At 45.6% G+C, this 24,660-nt stretch overlaps 2 protein-coding genes across 3 annotated transcripts in view; one reads left to right on the forward strand and one right to left on the reverse strand.

Moving 5' to 3' along the window:
- NCBP1 (nuclear cap binding protein subunit 1) overlaps window positions 1-10,698 on the forward strand; it is a 28,962-nt gene extending 18,264 nt beyond the window's left edge. The window contains exons 19-23 of the mRNA XM_036403624.2: window positions 644-747; window positions 1,405-1,519; window positions 6,665-6,808; window positions 7,219-7,332; window positions 8,229-10,698. Coding sequence (XP_036259517.1) covers window positions 644-747; window positions 1,405-1,519; window positions 6,665-6,808; window positions 7,219-7,332; window positions 8,229-8,342 — 591 coding nt within the window. The 3' untranslated portion in view covers window positions 8,343-10,698. The remainder of the gene's footprint in view (window positions 1-643; window positions 748-1,404; window positions 1,520-6,664; window positions 6,809-7,218; window positions 7,333-8,228) is intronic.
- A 4,481-nt stretch (window positions 10,699-15,179) lies between these two features.
- On the reverse strand, window positions 15,180-23,438 carry XPA (XPA, DNA damage recognition and repair factor). Of its 2 annotated transcripts, XM_054517820.1 has the most exons (7): window positions 23,418-23,438; window positions 22,012-22,300; window positions 21,529-21,657; window positions 19,363-19,468; window positions 17,640-17,805; window positions 16,887-17,004; window positions 15,180-15,406 (listed from the first exon to the last, which is right to left on the reverse strand). In XM_054517820.1, exons 1-7 carry the CDS (start codon window positions 23,421-23,423, stop codon window positions 15,258-15,260), a joined length of 963 nt encoding a protein of 320 aa, XP_054373795.1. In that variant the 5' UTR covers window positions 23,424-23,438; the 3' UTR covers window positions 15,180-15,257. The 2 variants fall into 2 exon arrangements, with proteins under 2 accessions (XP_054373795.1, XP_036259338.1); XM_036403445.2 differs by lacking the exon at window positions 23,418-23,438 and having other exon boundaries at window positions 22,038-22,289.
- Between the last annotated feature and the right edge of the window lie 1,222 nt (window positions 23,439-24,660).

Consider the following 24,660-nt stretch of genomic DNA (forward strand, 5'->3'; position numbering starts at 1 on the left):
GCATTCAATCACATGAGTAACTAAGATAAGGCCCTTTTTCTGAACAGCTTGCATCTTCTTTAGTCAGTAACTCTTCTTTGCAGTTGCCTGCTAGATGGCTTGCAACTCCCTCAGAATCATGGCAGTGCCTGTGGCAAGTAAACCTTTCCACTGGCTCCACAATGCTTGCTCGTTCTGTCCTGAAGTTAATGGGCCCTGTAGAGAAAAGCTTACTGTCATGTCTGAGGGCTGTTGCAGTTCAAGGAGAGTAGGCTAACAGCAGCTCCTTCATTATGGTGATCTGACAGGTGTATGTACTCTGGTTGGAGTACTTTGATGTCAAATACTAGTGCTCGTGTCTCTCAAGGCCTCAGTTCCAGCTCTGATTTTTGTATTTTTTGCTTTTGTATGGGAGTATGTATACTAATAAGGAGTGATACTTTCAGAAGTAGGTATGGTTGTTAACAGAGTTAGAATGCTTTATGTAATTGATAGAGATCCCCTCATTTGAAATATTTTAAGCTAGACTACCCAGTTTGTTAAAGTATTTGAAATTACTCAGTAATACCACTTGATGTAGTGTTGCATCGAGTCATCTCTGATTTTATCTGAGGATGGAATGTTTTACACATATTTTGTGTGTATTGTTTTTCACAAAATACAGATGATTGCTGTGCTTGTGGACAAGATGATTCGGACGCAAATTGTTGACTGTGCTGCAGTAGCAAACTGGATCTTTTCTTCAGAGCTGGCACATGATTTTACCAGGTAACAAGAACTTGGTTTGGGTTGTTATTTGTCTTTGATTGGCTATTTTAACTTGCCAGTACATAGTTCAATCTTTGAAAACTCAGTAGTGGAATAAGGTACAATTGGGCTTTTACCCTTTCTACAAAATATGTACTTTAACACTTTTCTTTCTGAATTGGGGTATGAATGTTGGCATGACAGTGCAAGATTGCTGCTAGCATGTAATTTTGCTAGCAGTGTCTAAGCCTGCTGAAGTGGAGCTGTTCCTCGACAGTCTGTTGCTGTGTTGTATTGCTGCTGGCTGGGCACGGTCCTGGCCTTTGGGGGTGGTATGTAACTTGTGCCACCACAGGTGCACTGCAAACTGAGATCGGAACTGTTTGATCTGAGGAGTCAAGTTTGGTGTTAATACTCTTGCAGTGTGTACATGAAATAAAATTCTGACTCTGAAGTGTAGTGCAACAAATAGGAAAGAACTGATGGCTAAGATTTCCTGCATTACAAGTATGCTTTCCTGTATGCTGAGTGTTCGTTCACTCTGGCAGATAGATGTCTCCTTAAATGATACATAGATTTTCTAATTCTCCCACTTATTTTTCTCTTAAAAAATGACATTTCATTTCCTATTTTCACGTAGTGTGTAATGTGGTGTTTTGAGCTGTGTGTCTTTCCTAGGTTTTATATCTGGGAGATCTTACATTCCACAATTCGTAAGATGAATAAGCATGTCCTGAAGATTCACAAAGAACTGGAGGAGACCAAAGCAAGATTGGCCAGGCAGCACAAAAGAGTGAGTAATTTGTTTGTAAATTTTAAACCAATTTATATAAGACTGCATGCTGATGTACAGACACACAGTTGATTTTGGGAAGGACTGAATATGTATGATTGTTCAGGAAGTATGTCTGCAGAGGTGTGGTCACTGTAGCACTGAGACATCAAAAATCAGATGCATGTTCTTGGTCCTAGCTGTAATACTAATTTAAGAATTCAATAAAGTCTTTTAAAGGAGTTTATTCATATGTGGTCTGTTCAAGTTGTCTCTCACAAGTTTCTCTTCCAATATGAACTTCCACTTGCCTTCTAATCTGGATTCCAATTACCTTATTAGAGAACAGTAAGAGCAGTTACAAATTATAGTAAATTCTGTAAAAGAGTGCTCTTGTGGCTTCCATGCAGAAGTGCACAGAAACAGCTATTTGCAATTGAGAAGTTGGCTGTTACTGTTCTTCTGATGGATGCTGCTGGATCCTGACACTGGCATGGCACTTCCTTCTTTCGACTTATTTTCCTGAGTATGGTTGCATGATCTTGCATTATTAAATACAGCAAACTGTTAAGGAACCAGCTGCTGTTGTGTTCTGTTGTCTCAAGTGGGCCAGTAAAATGGAGTGAGTGTCTTCATCTGTGGCAGCTGGAAAAGACAGGGCCCGAGGAAACTTGCCTGAATGCAGTACTTAGTTATGACAGAATTAAGTCAGTGTATAAATATTCTGAATTGCAGAAAGCAAGAGAGAATTTCTGTGTTTCTTTGAGGTCTGTAAGTGTGTTTACCTCCATAAAACCCTTAGCTAGCTCCAAAATTTTGAATGAGGTTAATGTCAAAATGTGACACAGAGCTTGCTGATGTTTTTTGAAGAAAGCTCTCAAGTCAGTCATTTGTCCAGAAGCTTCTGTTGAGAGATCACTAATAACTCTCAGCTTGCCAGTGTTGGTTCATCCCAGTGCCTTCATCTTGTTTCCTTCACTCACAGCAACAGCCATCCTGGTTGCCTTCTCAGTCTACATTGATGAGCAGTTAATAAATGCCTGTGATTATGGAAGACTTAGGTGCAGTCATTGATCTTACTGTGAAGCTAAGAGCTTCTATGGCATCTCTAAATATATCAGTGTTTTAATTTCTGTCCTTGTCTCTTGCTGCAGCTCTTTATTACTTAGTACTTTAAATGAGTATTGTGCCAGGAAGAAACATTTGTATGCAACAGTGAGTAGTTCTGCAGGCTGTTGCTCTGCTGCATGACCATTCCTTTTAGAGGAAGTTTTGATTTCCCCAGCATGAAGAGTGTTCCCTTACCATGGAATGGGTCCAATGCTTACATGATTTATCTGGTCCTTCAGTGTTTTGAGTTCAGGAAACCGCTATAGATGGGAAAAAGGCAAGTTCCTATAGAGAGAATAAAATTAAATTCTCATTTGTTCTGGTAAGTTTTCATTTTTTATACTGATTCAGAGCTGTACCTTGTGGTTGTGAACTTCATTTCCTATGCTGTAGGTGAGTTAACGCACTTATCCCAAGTTACACATGCTTCTTTTACAGATATTTAAAGTTTTGAACTGGTGATTTATGGATGTCTTTGCACAGAAACAAGTATATGATACTAAAGCAGTGTGTTGTGTTTGAATTTACCATAATCCATCAGATCCTGTCTTTCCTCCGATATGCCTTGTAGTCTTGTTTAAGTCTTAGTCACCTGAGCTGGTTCTTAGGTGTATTTTGTGGGTGGTGGTGGTGTTGTGTTGTTTTTGATGCAATGAAGCATGTCATGGTCCTAGTTAGTAGATCAGTTTTTACGCTGACCCTTTCTAGTCCTGAGAGTAGCCTTTTGGTCATGAATATAGGGAGTACCCACTTCAAAACACTGGCTCCAGTCTTCAGCCTTCCTGTTGTGCTAACTAGCTGGATTCATTTGAGTTCTTGCACCAAGTGCAGGAGAGAATTTGCACCAGGTGCATTATTTTTTAAAGCCCTGAGATTTCAAAACTCTTTAATTAATTACCTGTCTTGCTGCAGTAAATACAATTTGAAAAAACCTATGCCAGATTGTTTTTAAAAACAAAGTTGTTTGTTACAATGTAATAATAAAATTGGCAGGCGTATTACCTTTCACTGTGTTTCCCTTAAATAAACTGTGAAATCATAGAATGGCCTGGGTAGGAAGGGACCTCGAAGATCACCTAGTTTTAAGCCCTTGCCATGAGCAGGGACACTTTCCAACTTTCCACTAGACCAGCTTGCTCAGAGCTCCATCCAGTCTGGCATTGAACAGTCTCAGGGATGGGGCATCCTGAGCTTTCCTGGGCAAGCTGTTCCAGTGCCTCACCCTTGTCACAGTAAAGAATTTCTTCTCTATTTCTTATATAAACCTACTGTCTTTCAGTTGAAGGCCATTCATCCTTGTTCTACCCACTGCATGCTCTTGTAATTAGTCCCTCTTTCTTGGAGGCTCCCTTCAGATACTGGAAGGCTGCAATTAGATCACCTCAGAGCCTGCTCTGCTCCAGGCTGGACAATCCCAATTCTCTCAGCCTTTCCCCATAGGAGAGGTGCTCCATCCCTCTGATCATCTTGGTGCCCCTCCTCTGGACTCACTCCAACATGTCCATGTCCTCCCTGTGCTGGGGCCCCAGAGCTGGATGCAGGGATCCAGGTGGACTCTCAGCAGAGCAGAGCAGAGGGGCAGAATCCCCTCCCTCCCTGCTGCCCACGCTGCTCTGGATGCAGCCCAGGACACGTTTGGCTCTCTGGGCTGGGAGTGCCCATGGCTGGGTCATGTCCAGCCTCTCACCCAGCAGCACCCCCCAGTCCTGCTCACAGGGCTGCTCTCCATCTGCTCATCCCCAGCCTGTCCCCTGATACTGGGGGTTGTCCTGACCCAGGTGCAGCACCGTGAACTTGGCCTTGTTGATCCTCATGGGATTCCTGTGGGCCCCTTCTTGAGCTTGTCCAGGTCCTCTGGATGGCATCCTGTCCTTTAGGAATGTCAGCTGCACCACACAGCTTGGTGTCATCTGCAGACTTGATGAGGGTGCACTCGACCCCTTTGTCTGTGTCATTAATCAGGATAACACTGGTCCCAGTACAAATCCCTGGGCAACACCACTGGTCACTGATGTCCCACTGACTAGGACTCAGATTTGTTGATCGCTACCCTCTGGATGCCACCAATTTCCTATCCATGTAACAGTTCACCCATCAAATCCATCTCTCTCCATTTTAGAGGGAAGGATGTTGTGGGGAACCATGTCAAAGTCCTGATAAATGACATCTGCTGCCCTTCCCTTGTCCACAAGTGGAGTCACTCCATCACAGAAGGCCTGCAGGCTGGTCAGACAGGACTTGCCCTTGGTAAAGCCATGCCGGCTGTCGCAAATCACCTCCCTGTCCTCCATGTGCCTTAGCACAGCTTCCAGCAGGATCTGTTCCATGATCTTCCCAGGCACAGAGGTGATGCTCACAGGTCAGCTGTTCCAGGGGTCCTCCTTTCTACCCTTTTTAAAGATGGGTACAATGTTTTCCCTTATCCAGTCACCTGGGATTTCACCTGACAGCCACAACTTTTCAAATGTCATGGAGAGGAGTTTGGCAACTACATCAGCTGGTTGCCTCAGGACTCTAGGATGCATCTCCTTGGCTCCCATAGACTTTTAAGTTCTTCAGGTGGCCACAAACCTGATTTTTACTTAGAGTGGGAGAGACTTGGCTCCCACAGTCCCCATCCTGCTATTTGTCCACTCAAAGGATGTGGGAAGAGGGGTTACCATTGAAGATGGCATGAAAAGAAGTTCTTTTGAAGAAGCTTGAGTTCCTCAGCCTTCTCCTCATTTGTTGTTACCAGCGTACCAGCATTGTCTGTCAGGGGACACACCTTCTTTGACCTCCCTTTTTTGGCTGGCATACTTTCCTGTTATTCCTTGTGTCCCTTGCCAGGTTCAGTTCCAGCTTTGCCTTGGCCTTCCCCACCCCACCCCTACTATGCTCTTCCCAGGATACGTGTCCTTGTTGCCACTGCTTCTCCATTTGCTTATTTCCTTTTAGTTTGACCAGCAGTGCCCTGCTGAGCCATGTCAGTCTCCTCCTGCCTTCCTTGTCTGATTCCTTGCTCCTGGGAATTGCAATCTCTTGCTCTCTTGGAGGTTTGCCAGCTCTGTTCCTCTCCTTTGTCCCTGAGGGCAGTCTCCCAGGCAATCTCATTGACTATGTCCCTGAAATTCTGAAAGTCTGAACTCCTAAAATTCAGGGCCCTCTCTTGACTCCTTTCCTGACCCATATCCCTCAGACTGTGAATTCCACCAAGGCATGATCACTGATCCCAGGCTGTCTCCTGGCTTTCCATTCCCCATTAGCTGCCATGCGTTGGTGACCAACAGATCCAGGTGACACCTCCCCTGTTGTAGGGCTCTCTTCTTCCTGGGTCAGGAATTTATCCACCATGCTTTCTAGGAATCTCAAGGATTGCCTACAGCTACTTTTCCAGCCTGGGCATGGTGGTTGAAGTCCCCCAGCAGCAGCAGCAGAGCCCGTGAGCAGGGTGCCTCCTGCAGCTGGAGCAGGAAGGCTCCGTCCGCCGTCTCTGCTTGGTCGGAGCTGGGCACAGACACCGACCAAAGGCTCCCTGTGCTGCCCGGGCTGGGATCATCACCCACCAGCTTCACACTTGCTCATGGCTGTTCTTCAGGGACTCTCACACTCAACCCAACTCTTGATGGGCAATCCCTCTGTGTCTCTTTCTTCCCTCTGAACAGCCTGTGGCCATTGTTAGTCACACTCCAGTCATGGGATCCATCCCACCGTGTTTCAGGAGTGACAAGGTCAAAACTGTCCAGCAGCACAGTAGCTTCCAACTCCTGTTTGCTGCCCACGCTGCATGCCCTGGTGTAGGGGCACCTCAGCTGGGCTGTCAGCTGCAGCGCCTTTCTGGAGGAAAAGGCCTTAATTCTGATAAGTCGCTATGCTTGCTTTAGTTTCTCTGAAATCTTGGTAATTTTTTTTCCAGGGTGTTCCTGTATTAGCATTTTTCCTTCCAAATTTTTATCTAGAATTGTGTGCTGCTCTTCAGTAGTTCTGCAAACGTTTTCACATGTGGAACTGGACGGCATTAGTGGTATCCACACCTGCCAATTTGCTGGTTAAGTCCTGTGTTGTTGTCATTTACAGCGAGACAGTGATGATGATGATGACGATGATGACCGAAGCACTGATCGGGAAGATGGACCACTGGAAGAGCAGATAGAGCGCTTGCAGGAAAAAGTAGAGTCAGCCCAGAGTGAGCAGAAGAATCTCTTTCTTGTTATATTCCAGGTAATGATGTTCAAATGTTCAGTTTAGATTTCAAAGTTACTTGATTTATAAGTTTTCAGCATCACTACTATCTTGGGCATTGTCTTGGAATAAGAATATGGGAAGGGGTTGATGACTTTACCATGGGTTAGAGTCAATCCAGATCATCCCTCTGTAAAGACTGGTTTGGAACAGGATCTGATGAGTTTCAAGTGCTTAGGAGTAGAGGAGTTCTGCTAGCAAACAATTTCCTGAACAACCAGAAGGTAGCTGGTTTATTTTCATACTAAATTCAGTATTTGCCAAGCAAAATAATTATTCTCACAGTGCTGTTCAAAGATTCTGACACCCAGATCCTCTTACCTTAGGTTAGGATTCTTCTTTAGTTTGGTGAGACTGAATAAGTTTGGGTTTTTTCTCCCCTACTGCAGCGTTTCATTATGTTGTTAACGGAGCACTTAGTGCGCTGCGAGACTGGTGGAATTGATGTATTTACACCTTGGTACAAGAGCTGTATAGAGAGGTTGCAGCAGATCTTCCTGCAGGTAAGTTTCATTTCTCAGTTGGAAGGGTATTGGCGGGGCCATGCTTCTTTGGGAAAGCTCGGCTCCTGGAGGGCTGAGGCTCCCCAAGAGTAGCAGTAGGTGGCAGCAGCACCTTGTCCCCAGGGGCTGGTGTGGGGCCAGGTCACAACTCTCTGGCTCTGGCCAAATATCTGCCGCAGTCAGGTGGAGTGACTGATCCTGAGTGGAGAATTTCCTCACTGTAAGCATACAGCAAAAATATTTCAAGATGTGGTTATGAATTTCACTGATTTACACTTAACTGTGTGTTTTTAGTAAGGGCAAAGTTGTGAACAAGCAAGAATGCTAAAATAGACATGTTTTAAATAAGTGAATTAAAATATTGCAGGATTCCTTTTAGTGAGGTGCGTAAATAACTATGAAACATGCTTTTTGAATATTTGGCTCTGTATTAAATCAGTTAATAAGCACAGGTGGCTGGATGAAAGTGATTAGTTACAGGAGGTTATACCTGTGCGAGCACAAGATGTGTTGAAGAATGGAAGCATTGGTGTAATTGTCCCTGGGGATGAATCCTTCCCTGGTATTAGATGTCTTCAGGGGAAAGGAAATACCATGATTCTCCCAAGATACCTGCAGTGGCATTGGATCCTACACACAGCTCAGTATCCATGAGGGAGGAGTTACAGGGAGCACAAGGCAGCATTTCAGTACAGGCTTCATTCTTGCAGTCAGCAGTGCCTCTGCATCACGCTTTTCTTATCCATGGCTGCTATGTTGTGGAAATTAGATGTGCTAAACAATTCAGATAAGAACACTTGTGGTTCTTACATATCTTGACTTCTCCGCCTATTCTGATATAAATGTAAAAACAGTAAACATATGTGGTTTGTTTGTGTTTTTTTTTTATCTGCCAGCACCACCAGATAATCCAGCAGTACATGGTGACACTAGAGAACCTCCTGTTTACAGCTGAACTGGACCACCACATTCTGGCTGTGTTTCAGCAGTTCTGTGCTCTGCAGGCCTGAGGGATCATCCGTGGACAGAGTCTTGTCTGCAGGACTTTAGTGAAATTTAATTTTTTTTAATGGCAAAACTTAACATGGGGATGGAAGAATTTTTTTTACTAAAACTGGCTTTCACGTGCTCCTATATAAAACAAAAAAGTGTTCTAAAAAAACCAAACTGTGTCAGCATTGTAAGCCTTAAAAGTTATGACTAATAGGGGATATTTGTGAAGTAAAGTATTAATTCTTTTTGTTGTCTTTTAATTTAGTTTGACTTTTCTCTTCACGGTGGTAATTTTATTTCTCCCCTCTTGCCTATATAAAAATCAGGCACACTCCTCCCCCCAAAAATATTTCTAACCTTGCAACAAAAAAAGCCAACCCCGAGCAATTGAATTTGTTACCTCTGCTTGTCCCTTAAATCAAATTAATTTCAGAAATGAGGAACAATTTGTAGGGTTTTGTGAGTATGAAAGGGGATGCACCTTCTCAGTGAGCAGTGGGATAAGTTCTCTAGTATATGACATAGGAAAACTGTCTTAATTTTGGGCATGTGAAGCACATTTTCAACGTAGCATAGAGCGTACAATTTGTTTTATTACCAAGCCAGATAGATTTTCACAGTTTGAAAAAACATATAGTACAATTGAAATAGGTTTTATAAATGTATTGTCTAGTGTCTTCTTACAGTATCTATAAACAGTCAGTAGAGAAACTTCATGGACCACTTCTGAAAAATGCAATTCTTTTTGCATTGTGGTCAAGAAATCATGAACTGCTCTTGGTAGCAGTCTTCTCTTTTAAATAGACAGTAAGCAAGAGTTGGTGTGGAACAAACTTCTGACTTCCATGCTGCAAGCCTTACCTAGGTATTGGGAGCTCCAGCTCCAGATGCTCCAGACAGTGCTGAGCTTATTTTGTTCTTCCAGCCTGTAACTCATTGGACTGTCACATTTGTGCTGGGCTGGACCTGCAGGCCTGCAGGATGTCAGAAATCTTCCTGTTAGTGACAGTGGATGAACCAAGTGCTCTCACCTCATCTGGCTTGGCAACAACGGTTGCATCTGCTAGGCTTCCCTCGCTTTAAACGCGACATCAGCACGTTGCTCCCATGTCTTGAGAAGTGTTTTAATGCCGAATTAAGTGATACACATTACAGGAGAGGCCTAGACTGAGACCACGACTGAAAATAGAGCAGGCTTAGTTTTGAGTTGGGCCAGTAACATGAGGTACATAAGAGCCAAACCAGAGTGTTCTGTACCACAGTGAGCAGCAGAGACACTGCCTTAGGTGCTCAGGTCCATCAGCATGCAGGGGTCTTCCAAGCTGTTTATGGTCTCTTCATTTTGCAGGTGAATGTTTTAAAGAATTTCATACTCAGTGCTGTTTAGTTTTAGCTTAGGAAATTACGTGCTTTGAGTAATTTTGTTCCTGTACAAATTATTTTTTTTTAGGTATTATACCTAGAAATGCATTTCATCTGTACATTGACCAATGACCTCCTGAATAAGCAAGGAGGGTAAAAAATTAAACATTTTGCTTTGACCTTTCATCTGATTTTTGTGTGTGGCCTGTAGCAACCCTATATATCCTCATAGACTTAGATATGTTACTTCTACTTTTTCTGCTTGCCCTTTCTGACTTGACTGATTTCCCCCCCCACCACCATTCTTTCAGGGTGTATTGTTATTTGTTGTAAATTTGCTTTATGCAAGGATTTTGTCAGTCATGCACGGACTTATGCTTCAGATCTTTCTCTGTTAATGTTCTTGAGTAATCAAATAGGGTTTCGTGTTGGTTTTTTTTTTAATTTTTAGGAAACATTTAATACTTTAAAGGTTTTAATTGGAGTTTAATAGTTTTTTCACTGGCTTGGGTCAGTATCAATTCTGATATTAACTAATGGTGAGGGTTCTGACTATAAATGTGACTTCTGTAAAACTGGTAATGCAGTTAGAACTTGCAAACCTGTAACTTTCTTTGAGCCTTGACAATTACTGATGCTGGGGATACAGTTGCAAATGCTTGAGTGTAATCCTGTGTTTTAAAACCAAATAGCAATGTCTTTCAAAACTGATTTAACTTCCAATCATGCCAAGCTTTGAGCATGGGCTTTGATTGCATTTCTTGAGTCTGTTGGACACCTTCATCTTCTTTTAGGTCTAATGGTGTACACCTGACTTGACTGGGAAATTGGCTGGATCTGTAGGAAAGAGTGAAATGCTTATGTAGTGATACCAGCGGCTAACTGAAGAAACTTGGAACTGCTGAAATATGAAGTGGTGGATAGTGTAAAGATGCTGTAGAAATGTGGTGTGGTTGGAAAAAAATGCACACAAAAACAAAAATAAATGAAGGTGAAGCAGGTTGCTGCTGAGAGTGTTTGTCCAATCTCTTTGGGGGACATTAAAGCAAAGTTTTTGTGCTGGGTTATGCTGGTGTTAAATGCAGAGGGGTGTGAAGCAGTTTTGTTTCCCAGCAGTTTTGTTTCCCAGTTCTGGTACCCTGACTTCACACACAAGCCTTCATCTCCTTGCACTACAGCTGGTCTAACACGCTCCCCTGCCCGCAGCCATGTGAGGCAAGCATATGTGCTGCTAGGGACAAGGAGGTGCTGGTGTAGAAATGCTCCCTCTCCCTTGCCACCTCTTGTCCTCTGGGAAGGGGAAGTGCTGCTGCAGGAGGTCAGGAGGGTGTGGGCTGGGGCAGATGCTGCAGTAGTCAGTGACGACCCCCATCTGCCCCAGGGAGGAGTTTAAGAGCCCAAGACAGCACTGTGAAACCATGACAAGGAGGACTACCTCCAAAAGCCCTGCTGGGACCTGCCCCCTCCTCTAGCCAAATCCCTGTGTCACTTCCTTAGGTCTTGCAAGGCCTTAAGCCTTCTCTTCTTGGTGGGCAGGCAGGTTAATGCATAGCTGCAGAGGAGAACATTGAAAAAGTGAAAACCTATTATTGGAAGCATCATGTGCCCTTCCCAGGCATCTTGTCTCCTCTAACAAAACCACAGAGTCAATTAGGTTGGAAAAGACCTCTGAAGTCATCAAATCCAGCCTATGAATGAACATCATCAGGTAAACTAGACCATGGCACAGCTGTGTCCAGTCTTTCCTTGAACACTTACAGGCATGGTGAGTCCACCACTTCCTGGGAAGCCCATTCCAATGTCCAGTCACCCCTTCTGTAAAGAAATCTTCTGATGTCTGACCTAAACCTCCCCTGGTGCAGCTTGAGGCACCATGTCATCTTGTCCTGTCACTGGTTGCCTGGGAGAGGAGACTGACCCCCACCTGGCTACAGCCTCCTTTCAGAGAGTTGCAGAGAGGGTAAGGTCGCCTCTGAGCCTCCTTTTCTCCAGGCTGAACAAGCCCTATTCACTCAGCTGCTCCTGGGCTCTCCACCAGCTCCATCAATCATCTCTGGGCATACTCCAGCACCTCAATGTTCCTCCTGAATTGGGACCCTGAATAGAACACAGATATCAAGGTGTGGCATCACCAGTGCCAGGCTGGTCACACTATTGCTGATACAGGCCAGGATGCCATTGGCCTTCTTGGACACCTGGGCACACTCCCAGACTGATGCTGGCCAGCACCCGTAGGCTCTTTTCCACTGGCCCTCTTTCCAGCCACCCTGCCCCAGCCTGCACAGGGTTGTTGTGACCCAAGGGCAGGACCTGACACTTGGCCTTATTGAACCTCACACCTTTGGCCTTGGCCCGTCAATCCAGCCTGTCCAGATGTCTCTGCAGAGCCTTCCCGCCCTCCAGCAGGTCGACACTCCCACACAGTTTGCTGTCATCAGTGAATTCTGCTGAGAGTACGGTCAATCTCATACAGATCATCAGTAAAGATTTTAAACAGGACTGGGCCAAATACTAATTCCTGAGGAACACCACTGGTGACCAGCCCCCAGCTGGATGTGACACCATTCACCTCCACTCTCTGGGCCTGGCTGTGCAGCCAGTTTCTAACCCAGCAAAGAGTGCTCCTGTCCAAACTGTGGGCTGCCAGCTTTTCCAGGAAAATGCTGTGGGAGATGGTGTCAAAGACTTTGCTGAAGGTCAGGTAGACACATCCACAGCCTTCCCCTCATCCACATGGCAGGTCACCTGATCATGAAAGGAGATCAGGTTGGTCAGGCAGAACCTGCCTTTCCCAAAACTGTGTTGGCTGGGCCCAATCCCCTGATTTTCCCACATGTGCTGTGTGATCACACTCATGATATATTCCATCCCACTACAGAAGCTGACAGGCCTGTAGCTCCCTGGATCCTCCTTCCATCCCTTCTTGTAGATGGGCATCACACTGGTCAACCCAAACCTCCCTGGCTGTCCAAGACTGATGACAAATGCAGAGCAGCTCAGTGACCTCTCCTGCCAGCTCCCTCAGTGCCCATGGGTGAATCCCATCTGGTCCCATGGACTTAGGTCTAATGGCTCACAAACAGGTCACTGACTACTTCCTCCTGGATTACAGGAGGTCAGTGCTGCTCCTGTCCCTGTGTACTGGCTCAGGGTCTGGTTGCTTTAAGGATAACTGATCTTTCTGTTAAAGACTGAGGCAAAGAACCCAAGTACCTCAACCTTTTCCTTGCCCTTAATGACAATGTCCCCCGATGCATCCAATAACTAATAAAGATTCTCCTAGACCCTCCTTTTGATGTTATAGTATTTATAAAAACACTTTCTATTTCACAGTGGTGGCCAGATTGAGTTTCAGCTGAGCTTTTATCTAATTTTCTCTCCTACCAAAGGAGATCCTTGACCTACCATCATCCTTGTACCCTTCTCGAGTTGTCTGCCCCTTCTTTCAAGGGTCGTAACCTCTTTTCCTTGAGTTACATAAGCATCCTGTTCAGCCAGGAGGAACAGGAAGACCAGGCTGGTCTTCCTCCGGCACATAGGGACAGTCTGCTTCTCCGCCTTTCAAGATTTCCTCTCTAAAGCACGGCCAGCCTTCATGGGACCCCTTTGTTATTAAGGACTGTATTCCAAGGGAATCTCTGAACCAGTGTTCTGAATATGCCAAGGCCCACCCTCCAGAAACCCAAGGCAGAGGTTTTGTTGACCCTGTTCCTTACTTACCAAGGGTTGGAAACTATCATTTCACTGTGCCCAAGACGGCCTCCAACAACATCTCCCACCAGCCCTTCTCTGTTCATAAACAGCAGATCTATGAGGCCACTGCCCCTGATATGGTCATGTTGTGGTTCAGGAATGGTGTTCCCCCATTTAGCATTTCTACTGAAACACTCAAAACCATGCACAGCTTGCTCAACTCCTCCCAGTAGGTAACAGATGAGAATTAGAGGCACAAAAAGTAAAGATCAAGGATTGAAATAAGAACAATTTACTGAAAACAGCAATGAGGTAAGAAATGGACAGTACCAATACTGATATTAATGTTGTGTGCAGGAAAGATGATCAATTAACCTGCAAATGCCCACCCCACAAAAACTGATGTTACCCTGGCTGGAAAGGACCCCTTTGTGCCCACCCACCCCTGTGTAGGTGTGAGGTGGTACAGGATAACCTCCAGGTCTGAGTTACGCCCCTCCTGGCTGCGGCAAAAAATTACTGTCCTGGCCAGAACTAGGACAGCTCACTTGCCAGCTGTCCTTTGTCTTCCACACACTCAGGAACCTCCTAGACTGCTGCCTCTCCCCTGCTGATGTTTTCAGCAGACATCCCACAAATTAAAGTCTCCCACAAGAACAAGGAAGGGCTAGTGATTGTGAAACACCAGTCAGCTCCTTACAGAGCATTTCACTTGCCCCTTTATCCTGTCTGGGTGGTCTGTAACAGACTCCCCCTGGGGTGTCTGCTTCATTGGCCTTCCCCCGACCCATACCCACAGGCACCCAACCTTATCATCACTGCCCTCGAGCTCTGTACAGTCAAAACTCTTCCTCATATACAAAGCTACTTCACTGCCTCTGCTTGCCCTCTGTCCCTTCTGAAGAGCTCATGACCATCATTGCAGCACTCCAGCCATGGGAGTCATCCCACCACATTTCTGTACTGGCAAATATGTGCTATTGAAAATTTCAGTTCTGCACAGCCACAGTGGCCAAGGCTAACAAAGGAAGTCTCCAGAGACTTCCCTGGAATCTGCCATATTTACAATGGTAAATAAATGTAGAGCCACACATGATCCTTTACTTCATAACATGTTCCTTCACTTCAGTAATTGCCACATGCATTCCCCAACAGCTGCATGAATGAGAATTTAAAATTTAAACTTTCAAGTAAATTCACTCTACTGAAAGAAAACATCATTCATGTGCATTTAGAAGTTCTGCCATGGAATGCTACTTCCCTCTTGCCCCAAGGACAGGTCTTGACCCTTGCCTTGGTCTCTGCTTCAAAAGTTGGGAAGAAAAAAAAAAAGAACAAAAAGATGTAGAGAATGCATCTAAGGATCTATCCTGCAAAATACAGTAAATATATGTCAGAACCTCCCAAGAAAGCAGGTAGCTTTCCTTTTCAAAGAGAATTCTCTTTTATGGAATTGTGTATCCAAGTCAAAGGAGAACCTATGTCATTATATGGCCTCCCACCACAAGAAGTGCTGCTCTATCAGCCCTCTGCCTGCCCATGACCAGGAACTGCAAACCAGACAACGGTTAGAAAATAAAGAGCCTTCCTCCTCATGGATGCAGAAAAACCGCGGGAAGCTCAGTTCAATTTCATCAGTGCATCAAGTACAAAGATACAAACTTATATCTTTTGACCAAGAAGATACCAATTGTTGAACTGTTGCTATATTCTACCCTCAGATCTAGCTTAAAGGCCAAAGCCTTCACAGAGCTTCTTGCAACTGAAAAATATAATGCTTCACAGAATTTGGCAACAGGTTGTTCATAATTAGCATTTATTTGACTTTAATACAAAATACTGTTAAAAACAAAGTAAAATTAAAAAATAGGTTAACACTACATCTTCTCGTAAGTTAATTCATGGCCACATACAGTGCATGTCTTTTTATATGTATCTTCATCAATGTTTTCTTCTGGTCCATATTCATGTTCATGGATACTGGCTTGTTTCTTCCACAAACTACTCCTCACGGCACGGCGGAGTTCTGGTAAAAAATACAAGAAAATTTTAAGATTTTAATGAATCTTAAATAGCATTCAATAAAACTCAAGCTAACCAGCTTCCTGAGGCCTACAGATGACAATATGCTTGCTGCCTGTCTTCCACAAGGGCTGGGAAAGAATCTGCTCTTGCAAGAACAAGCTCTGACTTGCCTTGCAATCCTCACCTTGTTTGCATATTTTAAAGGCCAAGAACTACACTGTCATGGGATCTCATAGGCAAAGATTTTCCATCTGGACTAAAGACAAGTTGCTTGCTGCTTTTTCACACAAAGCCATTCAAAGTTATCCAAAAAGGGTCGGTGGAACGTAAAGGAAAAGTTTTTATAGAACACCTCATTTATTTTACATGACCAAGAAAGAGTCATTTTCATTCAGGTCACAGTAAGCCTCCCAAATGACTTGGCATTCTCTAAGCTTTATGCCCAATAATATGAGTTGCCTCTGCAGCATCCGCAGTGAAATCTGCGGGTTCTCTAGAGCGCACAAGCTGGCAGCAGGGCCAAGATATTATCCGGATGTTGCAAGCGGGTGGCAAGAATACTGAACAGCAAAATGTGGTCACATTTTGAGCCAAGCCATTCAGGCTGCAAACTTTGTCACGTTAAGGCCTGTGCTTGCACTGAACTCTGGCATCTCGGCTACAGTCTGCTGCCAGTCCTTCAGTGCGCACAGCATCAATGGCCCAGACAGGGGTTGTTTGTGCAATCCCAAGTTCTGCCTCCTTCAGACAGCCCTGGTACAGCCAGCCTGGGCTTTCTACCCTTGTAACCACCACCCCAAAGCAAAGCATGGATGCTATACGTGGTACAAAAGGTTCCACCCATCAAATACTCCTCTAAATAATAATTTAGAGGAGTAATAATATATAATTATATATATTATATATATTTTATATATGTATATATATATATATATATATATATATATATATATATATATATATATATATATATATATAAAAAAATAATAATTTAGAGGAGAAAAAAGCCGTAGATCAATTTGCAGTAAAGACAGCAGCTAAGAATACTGTGAACAACAGGAAAACCCATTTTCATTACAGTCATTCCACCTGAAGCCTATCACAGATCTATAACGCACTGCCACAAAAATTAATGTCTTCCACTAGTCAAAAGTATCAGAAGCAATCCATGGCACATTCTGGGTCATACCCAAACATTTGAAAAACACTGTAATGGACCATTGTAATTGATTTCCGTCACATAACGTCCACAGGGCAACAGGGGAATTAAAGCTGGAAGGGACCTGAAGCCCTGCAGTCCAACACTGCCCAAAATAGTCATCTATGAGGTCACACTAGACTGCTCAGGCTCACCCCCAGTCCTGAAAACCTCCATTTTACCACACTGATTATTTCTCAGTAATTTATTCAGATGCAGACACAGGTTTAAACAGAACTGTACTTCCCTTCAGGTACTGGAGTATGTAATTTTAATGCTTTACCTTTAACTTTCTTGTCAAACTTCTTCTGTTTCATTTTCTCTCTGCTATCACGGCGGAGCTCCTTTGCTTCTTGCAATGCTTCTTCACTACCCCAGACTTCAAGTGAACGCTTGATTACCTACAGGATGGACATAAATGCCTTTTTTTTTTCCTGAAACGATAAAAGTAAACTATTCTAACTTACAAATTTAATTTTTCCCTACACACATATAAACCAACCAATCTTCCTCTGCCTCCCACCTGTCTCTGCTCGTCTCACAAAAGACTGCACTCCTTCCACCAAAGAGGCGACACTGGACTTTAGTATCAGCTGGATGTAACTTGGCAAAGCTTAAACCCAGCTCTAGGTTTGTCCATATTTTACTAAAGCAGTATGATGGCTATAAAGTACCAAACAAGAAATGCCAAGAGCCCTGGGAAATCCACTTGCCTTTCCTGCTGCCTCTGCAGGCAAAGCTGTGAACACAGCTACAAAGGGCCACACACAGCTGCAGCTGCCCCATGCGCTTCAGAGTAAAACTGAAGGGCCATGTGCTTTGTGACTTGTAATTGTGCAACCCACTAAAGTTCTGCTCAATGAACATCTTTAAAATGCTCTCAAAACCAGACATTTCCACAACTTGGACTGCAACCGTTTAACTATAACAAACTATACATAACACACTTAGCTTTGACAAAATCATTCAGGTACCAAGTGACAACCAAAGCTGTATGAAGGTTAAAAAAGGTCTGAAACACACTAAGTTTCTATACCTGTAGTTTTAAATAAAGTTTCATTTCACCCCATCGTGAATTATGAGGGTTTTTCTTCACAATGAATCTGAGCACTGGTTCCCTCTTGTCTAAGTCACAGTCTTTAAGCAGATACTCTTCTTTTGCTTCTGTCCTTGTTATAAGCTTATGTTTATCTTCAACATCTCTGCAAGATGTAAAATAATGATGAGAAAGCTACACCCTAAAACCACAGGTTATTAACATCTAAGTCCCCATCCCTTCTAACATTCCTGAAATACAGGTAGACCTAATACCCTCAGTTTTATATGCATGCAAATAATTTTGGATTCCAACTGCTTAGCTAAACTCGAGACTAGATTTACTGAAATTAAGCATTTAAAAATTCCCATTTCAGCAGACATAGACTGAGAAGCCTGCTCTTATAGAAAGGCTTTTCTTCTATTTTCTTACAATGAAACTTAAAATTAGTAATTTCAGGTATTCACCTAACTCAGATGCAATCCAACAGCACAGAGGCATGAGCCTCAAATGGTCAAGAAAGAAAGAATGTGTAATGTGAGACAGGTCAGATCACCTGAGAATATACACACTCCATATGGTTCTAGATCTCAGAAACTGATTAGCAACACAGAGCACTTTCTATAATGCAGGACAGTAGGCAGAGAAAGCATAAAAAAGGTTTTAAAGACAGTAGCCTTTACCAGATAATGAAAAACTCTGTAACCACAGCAGCATTTATGAGTTAATGGAAAAAATTACATTTACGCAATCCTGACTGAAGTACAACTTGAATCGCTTGAGCCAAAAGATCTGCCAAACACTAAGTGCTAACAACGGTCATCAAGGAAGTACTGCTGTAAATGTGGCTGTACTAGAATTCAAAGTTCACAGTTACAGCTAATGCACCAAGGACACTCCAGCCATCAGCTACAAGAGCTCAGACCAGACTCCACAAGCTCCAAGCCCTGTCGTTAACATCCTTTTCCTACCTAAGTAACTTCTGAAACAGAACTTTGCCTCCAATATGACTGCGAATTGCCTACACCACGTGCACATCCCTAACCACTCCCGGCAGTAAATGGGTAGGCTCCCAGAACAAACTCTGGCTTTTTTTTTCATTCACTCAATTCATTCTTACACACATGGGCAGCTGGCTGCTGCAGTTGGTTTCATTGCCCTGGTTATCTTGATGGCTTTTGGAGCGTTTTCTGTGTTAAAAGATAAGAGCTTGCTCTCCTCTCAAGGTCAAACTCCTGCTTACCTCGCAGGCCAACCAGTAACCTCCCGTGGGGGCTCTGCCCTTTGGCTGCTGTGCTTCCAGCACGCCCATGCTGACCAAAGTACCAACTACACTTGAGCTAAAACACTGGGACCACAAACACTCTCCTAATCCCTGCTCCACTTCAAAGAGTGGGTATTTGTGTTGCATCAGGTTTTCAAACGGCTCCAGTCTGCAGCCAGACATAAATTTTCACACTGACAAACACACCAACTGCTCTCATGACATCCCATTACCATAATGTTGTATGAAATTCCACTGATGTCCCCTATCCTAAGGCAGGCTTATGAGACAATTTGTGATTCAATTCCATAATGGAACTTGCACAGGGTATCAAATTTAATTTACATTTTTTGAAAGTTACTGAAATATGTCTCTCTTGCTGACAGTCTGTAACTCACTGAATTATAGCTAGCAATCTTATGTAAAATAGTGTTTTTCTCTCCTGATTATTTGTAATACCTGCAATTATCACATGTTGCCCAATCAAAGTGCTGCATAAGGTAGGAGTCCATGAATTCTTTGCCACAGTCTCCACAGATGAGATAGTCAAATTCTAGCACGGGTGCTAATAGAAAGAAATATTTTTAAAGGGACTACAATGATAAAAACAAGCATCTAGAATTGGTATTACAGGCAATTTTACTAGAATTCACATAAGCATATTACAAACTAGTTTCACTCTGTCCAAGTTTTTTAGAACAATACAGTACACATCCAAACCCATTACCACACAATTCAATGTCTGTTGGAATGTCTTCTCAAGTTAAGCATTAAGTACTTAACTTCAACATTTAAATGTGTATTTAGCCATTGTTAAAAAAATTCTCCACACTTCTCACGAAGTGCATCAAATCTTCTCCTGCCACTTCCTCTGTTCTGACGCTCCTAAAATATGCCCTGATTTATAGAGGACATGCGAGCAGAAACAGGAGGAAGCAGAGAAGGGATTCAGTTTGAAGAGGGTGGCTAGAGCAGGAAACTACAGGAGCTGCGCTGGCATCATAGTTCTCTCAGCTCTGCTCCAGTTTTTTTCCTAGCTCAGCCACACCTGCCTCTCCCTAAACGAGCTCAGTGGAAGCCTGGGGCAGTTGGCAAGGTTCTTGTCCGTTCCAGCTGGCAGAAACGGAGGTGGATGGCCAGAGAGCTGCTAGGAGTGGAATGGGGATGGAGCTCCACTACAATCCTCTCCCCAAGCCCTCTCAGCACTGCTCCAAGCCCAGACTCATCTCAGCGCCAGCCACTGCTTCTGGCCGCATCCTCAACGGGCGGATCACCTCCAGCGTCATCACCATCTGCTTTTATGTTCCACAGGACACCAAAAAACACCGAATCGGGCAACAACAGCTATAAGGAACATTCCTTGAACAGTAACATCGGAATTCTATCAGAAAATTAACATTTCTATACAGTTTTGAAATCTGAAAGCGAGGCAGTGCTGTGAAATTTTAGGAACACCTGGAGCAGAAGATTAATGGTTAACATACAGCACCATATATTTTAATTGCGTTTGCATTTATAGCAGATCCGATCCAGCAAAGACGACATTTTATGTAAATTCAGTCCTACTAGCGACAGCCGGATGCTCAGTACTTCACAGTCATTTCATACTCTTACATCACATTCCATCATTTAAGGCAGTGCTCCCGAATACGAAGACATTTTATTAAGACAATGACGTTATGAATTACACAGCAAAAAATACGCCCAGTGTAAAGGCATCCCAGATCTACTTAAATTTATTGTTAAAAATTAGCCCATCCAAAGAAGCAGGGCTGCTAATTGTTTACACCGTTAATGAAATCTGGTGCTGATTTCTAACAAAGAGATACACTGCACCAACAGCCCCGCAGCTGATTCAAGCAGAACAAAGCAAGACAAAGACAATCCCAGAGAAGAAAGTCGATCTATTTTGGGACCCTTACTTCTCCATTTGCTTTTTTTGGGGGGGAGAATATCGCAAGGCAATGTGCTGAAATCCTCCACCGAACGATCAGTAACTTGGCGCCAGCACGTTTTATAACGATAAAAGCTGGCACTGCAGCAGCGCTCCGGTCTTGGCACAAACCACATAAATCCCAAAATTCCCACAACCGACGAAGCCGCGAAAATTTACGCTTGTGTCGGTCTTAAAATTTAAATTCCCCGAAAGAAATAATGGAAATAACGTTTATGGGGGAGAAAAAAAAATTAAAATGTGCTATACCCAAGGGCACTGGCTGTGTCCCACTTCCGCGGCTTAAAATTCTTCATTTTTAATTACCGCGCATTTGCTATAGCCGATTTAATGCTGAAAAGAATCGGACGCGCTACTAATCGAGCACGTCCAGAAAAACGTGTGAAGGAGGTAAAGGGATATCAGCAATTAAAATAAAAGAAAAAAAAAAAAAAAAAAGGAAAAAAAAAGGAAAAAAGAAAGAAAAAGAGGGTAAGAAAGGAGAGCAAAAAAAGCCCGGGAAAAAAAAAGGCGCCCATCCATCCCGCCCCGCTGGCGCGGCCGGAGCCGGCTCACTGTCGCCCCCGCGCCTTCCTGCCCTCCCCCGCCAGCCCCGCGCACGCGGCGCCGCCTCCTCCCGCCGCCTCCCCGCCAAACCCCCGCCGCTCCCTACACGTTTTTTTCTGAATTACCGGGTGGGTGCACGATCTTCTCGCCGGCGCCGCGCTCTTCCTTCTGCTCGCTCTCCTCCTCCTCCTCCAGGAAGAATCCCCCTCCCGTGTCCACGACCTTGGGGAGGGCCCGCGCCCGCGCGCCGCCGCCTGCAGGAGCACAAACGAGGCGGGCGCTGCGTTAAAGCGCCGCCGCCGGCAGGGGGCGCGCGCGGCCGCCCCGACCGCGCCGCGCGCGCGAGGCGGGGGGCCGCGCGGAGAGCGCGCGCGTGCAAGAGCCCCCCCCCTCCCCCACACATGTGGGGGGAGGGGGGGCCCCTCGCGCGCCGCGGCGGATTCTCCCCCCCCAACCCCCACCCCGCTCCAGCCACTTTACCGCACCCCCCCCCCCCCCTTCCCCGCCGCCCCCACCGCCCCACGGCCGGCGGAGCCACCCTTTCCCCACATCTTTCCCCTCTCGAAACCTCCCCCCTAAAAACGAGAAAAAAGGGCGCGGGGACTCGCCCGTTCCGCCGCCGCCGCCATCCGACCTGCGGCAGGGTAGGGCCGGGCCGCCAGCCGCGCCTGCCGCAGTGCCAGCGCCCGCTGCCGGTTCCGCTCGATCTTCGCCAGCGCCGCCGCTGAGAGGTGCGGCCGCTCGCCCGCCGCGGTCGAAACCTTCTGCTCGTGGTCTTGCTCGTGGGCCGGGGCCGCGCCCGCCATGGCGGCAGCGGGAGCGACGGAGCCCCGTGGTCCCCCCCGCTCCGGCAGCCGCTCTCGCCCTTCCCCTCGCCGAGCCGCCGCCGCACTGCGCCTGCGCAGGGCGGGGGGCGGGGGTGGCCACAGAAGGGGCGAGGCCGCCCGCGCAGGCGCGCAGCCATCGCCCCGCCCCTCCTCGCGAGCCGCCAGGGCGGGGGCTCCGCCCCGCCGCCGCCGCGCGGGGCGCGCCGGGAGGGCGCGCGAGGGGGGAGGGGAAGGGGGGGCGCGCGCGGCCAGGCGGCGGGGCGGGGCCCGCGGCCCGCGTGGCGCGCGAGGGTGGGGGGCGGGGGGCGCGCGCGGGCCGGGGTGGGGGTCGGTGTCGGCCGGGGGGGCGGCTGTGCCGGGACCGGGACCGGGACCGGCACCGCGGAACCGGGGAGGGGAAGGGCTGGGGGAGGGGAGCCGATGATGACCCTGCGCTTTCTGCACCGTCCCCCGCCTCGGGCCCGAGCGGCCCCGTGGAAAAAAAAAAAGCCATAAATCCCGCCCCGCCCGGCAGGAATTCCTCAGCAGCGTCACCCAGCAATGCCCCTTTTGTCCGCCCGGCCCGGCCCCGCCAAAGCCCTGCGCGAGGCTGGTTCTCGGCCGGAAACGGCCCCGGCCACGTTTTCTGCCCTGAAAACTCTGCAGGAGCACTCTCCCCACTCCCTGCTCCTCCTGTTCGCGGCCCGCCGCGTCCCAGCCTCGCTCGGCACGGGCAATAAGCGCTTTCCTAACAAAATCCCCGTCCTGCCCTTAATGGTTTCACGTGTTCCGTGCAAGGGAGGACAAATGGAGGCTGCAGCCTCCCTTACTGACGAGGGACGCGCAAATGGCTTTGTCATGCAAATGTGGCTCTAAGCCACTTTCATATAAAGCCACTTAATGCCGAGCAGCCAGTGATCCTCGCCCGCCCGTCAGGCAGTGCCTGCCCTGTCCTTGAAGGAACGGAAATGGAGGCACTGGCACAGATGCGTGCTCCCTGCCTCCATGCTGAAACGGGATGACCTCAGCACAGGGAGAAGCCTTCCTTCCCTCCCCCCCATACAACCCCCCCCACCCCCCCGAAAAAAAAAAAAAAAAAAAAAAGCTCGCTCTCTTCCGTGAAACTAAACTAGTTTCCTGCCAACCCTCCCTTGCTGCTCCCAGAATACGTCCCTTGTGCTCTCCGTTCAAATGCCCGCGGTAATTACCTGCATGGCTTGTGTTTCTCCTGTGTCCTAAAACATTTTATTTCTTTTTAGCTTCTCGTCCTCGCTTGGCATTAACTTTCGACAACAGCCAGCAGAGTGTGCTATGAACGCTGAGAAAAGAACATCCTGCTTCTGGGAAATTTTTATATATATATCTCCATATATATATACACATATATATATACACATACGTACAGAAATGCAGATGAAGACATTTTAAGTGGTTCTAATATGTGCATGAGTGGTAGATAGCTCCTCCCGTCAATTAAAATACTTCTCTTGTCGCAGATCACAGAACCTCTTCCTTAAAAATTAATAACCAAGTCATACTAAACCGTCTGCTTTCAGCGAGATTGCTTTCCAGTGTTTGTATAAAGTTGGAAAAGTGCCACAGTGGAGATGTCCAAATACGTTTCACAGTCAGAGAGAATGATCTAGAACACAAGGTATTTAATAGATGAAAATGCAAATCGTAACCCCAGTGTACAGGAAGCAGCTTATGCAATTATACAGTATGAGCATACGTTTCTCCAACCTCATTACTCCCTATTTTGGACTGACTTACTGACAGTGGAGTTCCAAACAGAGTAATAAACATAGTGGAAACAAGTGAAATAAAAAAAAAGATAGAAGAAAAATGTTTACTAGGTGTCTTGGAAATGGAAATGTTTGCTTGAAAAGCAAACACATGTATGTTTGGATTCCTTATGCAATTCTGGTGTCTCTTCTTCCTTGTTTTGTAGGAGCAGACATTTAGGGAGGAGTGAACTGAGTTGTGCTTGTAGGGTAGCAAATAGTTCCATATCATTCATAAACCAAAACTGCCTTAAACCAAAGCCAAGTTTGAGAACCTGTGTAAGGTTTTAAGGGCAAAAGGACATTATTGTTATGCAACCAAACTGGAATTAGGATTAAAAGGAAATCAGAATACATAAACAAAAGCAAATTCAGAGTCAAGGCGTTCAAATAAAATTGGCTGTGGGCCGCAACTATCTATGCAAGACAAGAGTGTTAATTATTAAGTAAAACTATTTTAGAAATATATGCTAGAGATGTTTGGCTTTTTCTTTTTCTCAGGGGCAGTCTGACAGCGCAATCAAAGCAGAATATTCTCCCCAGCTCTACTTCTGACCAGAATGAATCAAATAGAATACTGCTAATTTTCATGGCCAAGAGAAGGTAATGAAACAAACAGTTTTGTATTAGCAAGGAGTTACAAACTATCTCATATGCATTGCTCTGG

Source organism: Molothrus ater, chromosome Z (genome assembly GCF_012460135.2).
Source record: "Molothrus ater isolate BHLD 08-10-18 breed brown headed cowbird chromosome Z, BPBGC_Mater_1.1, whole genome shotgun sequence".
NCBI classification, from domain to species: Eukaryota; Metazoa; Chordata; class Aves; order Passeriformes; family Icteridae; genus Molothrus; species Molothrus ater.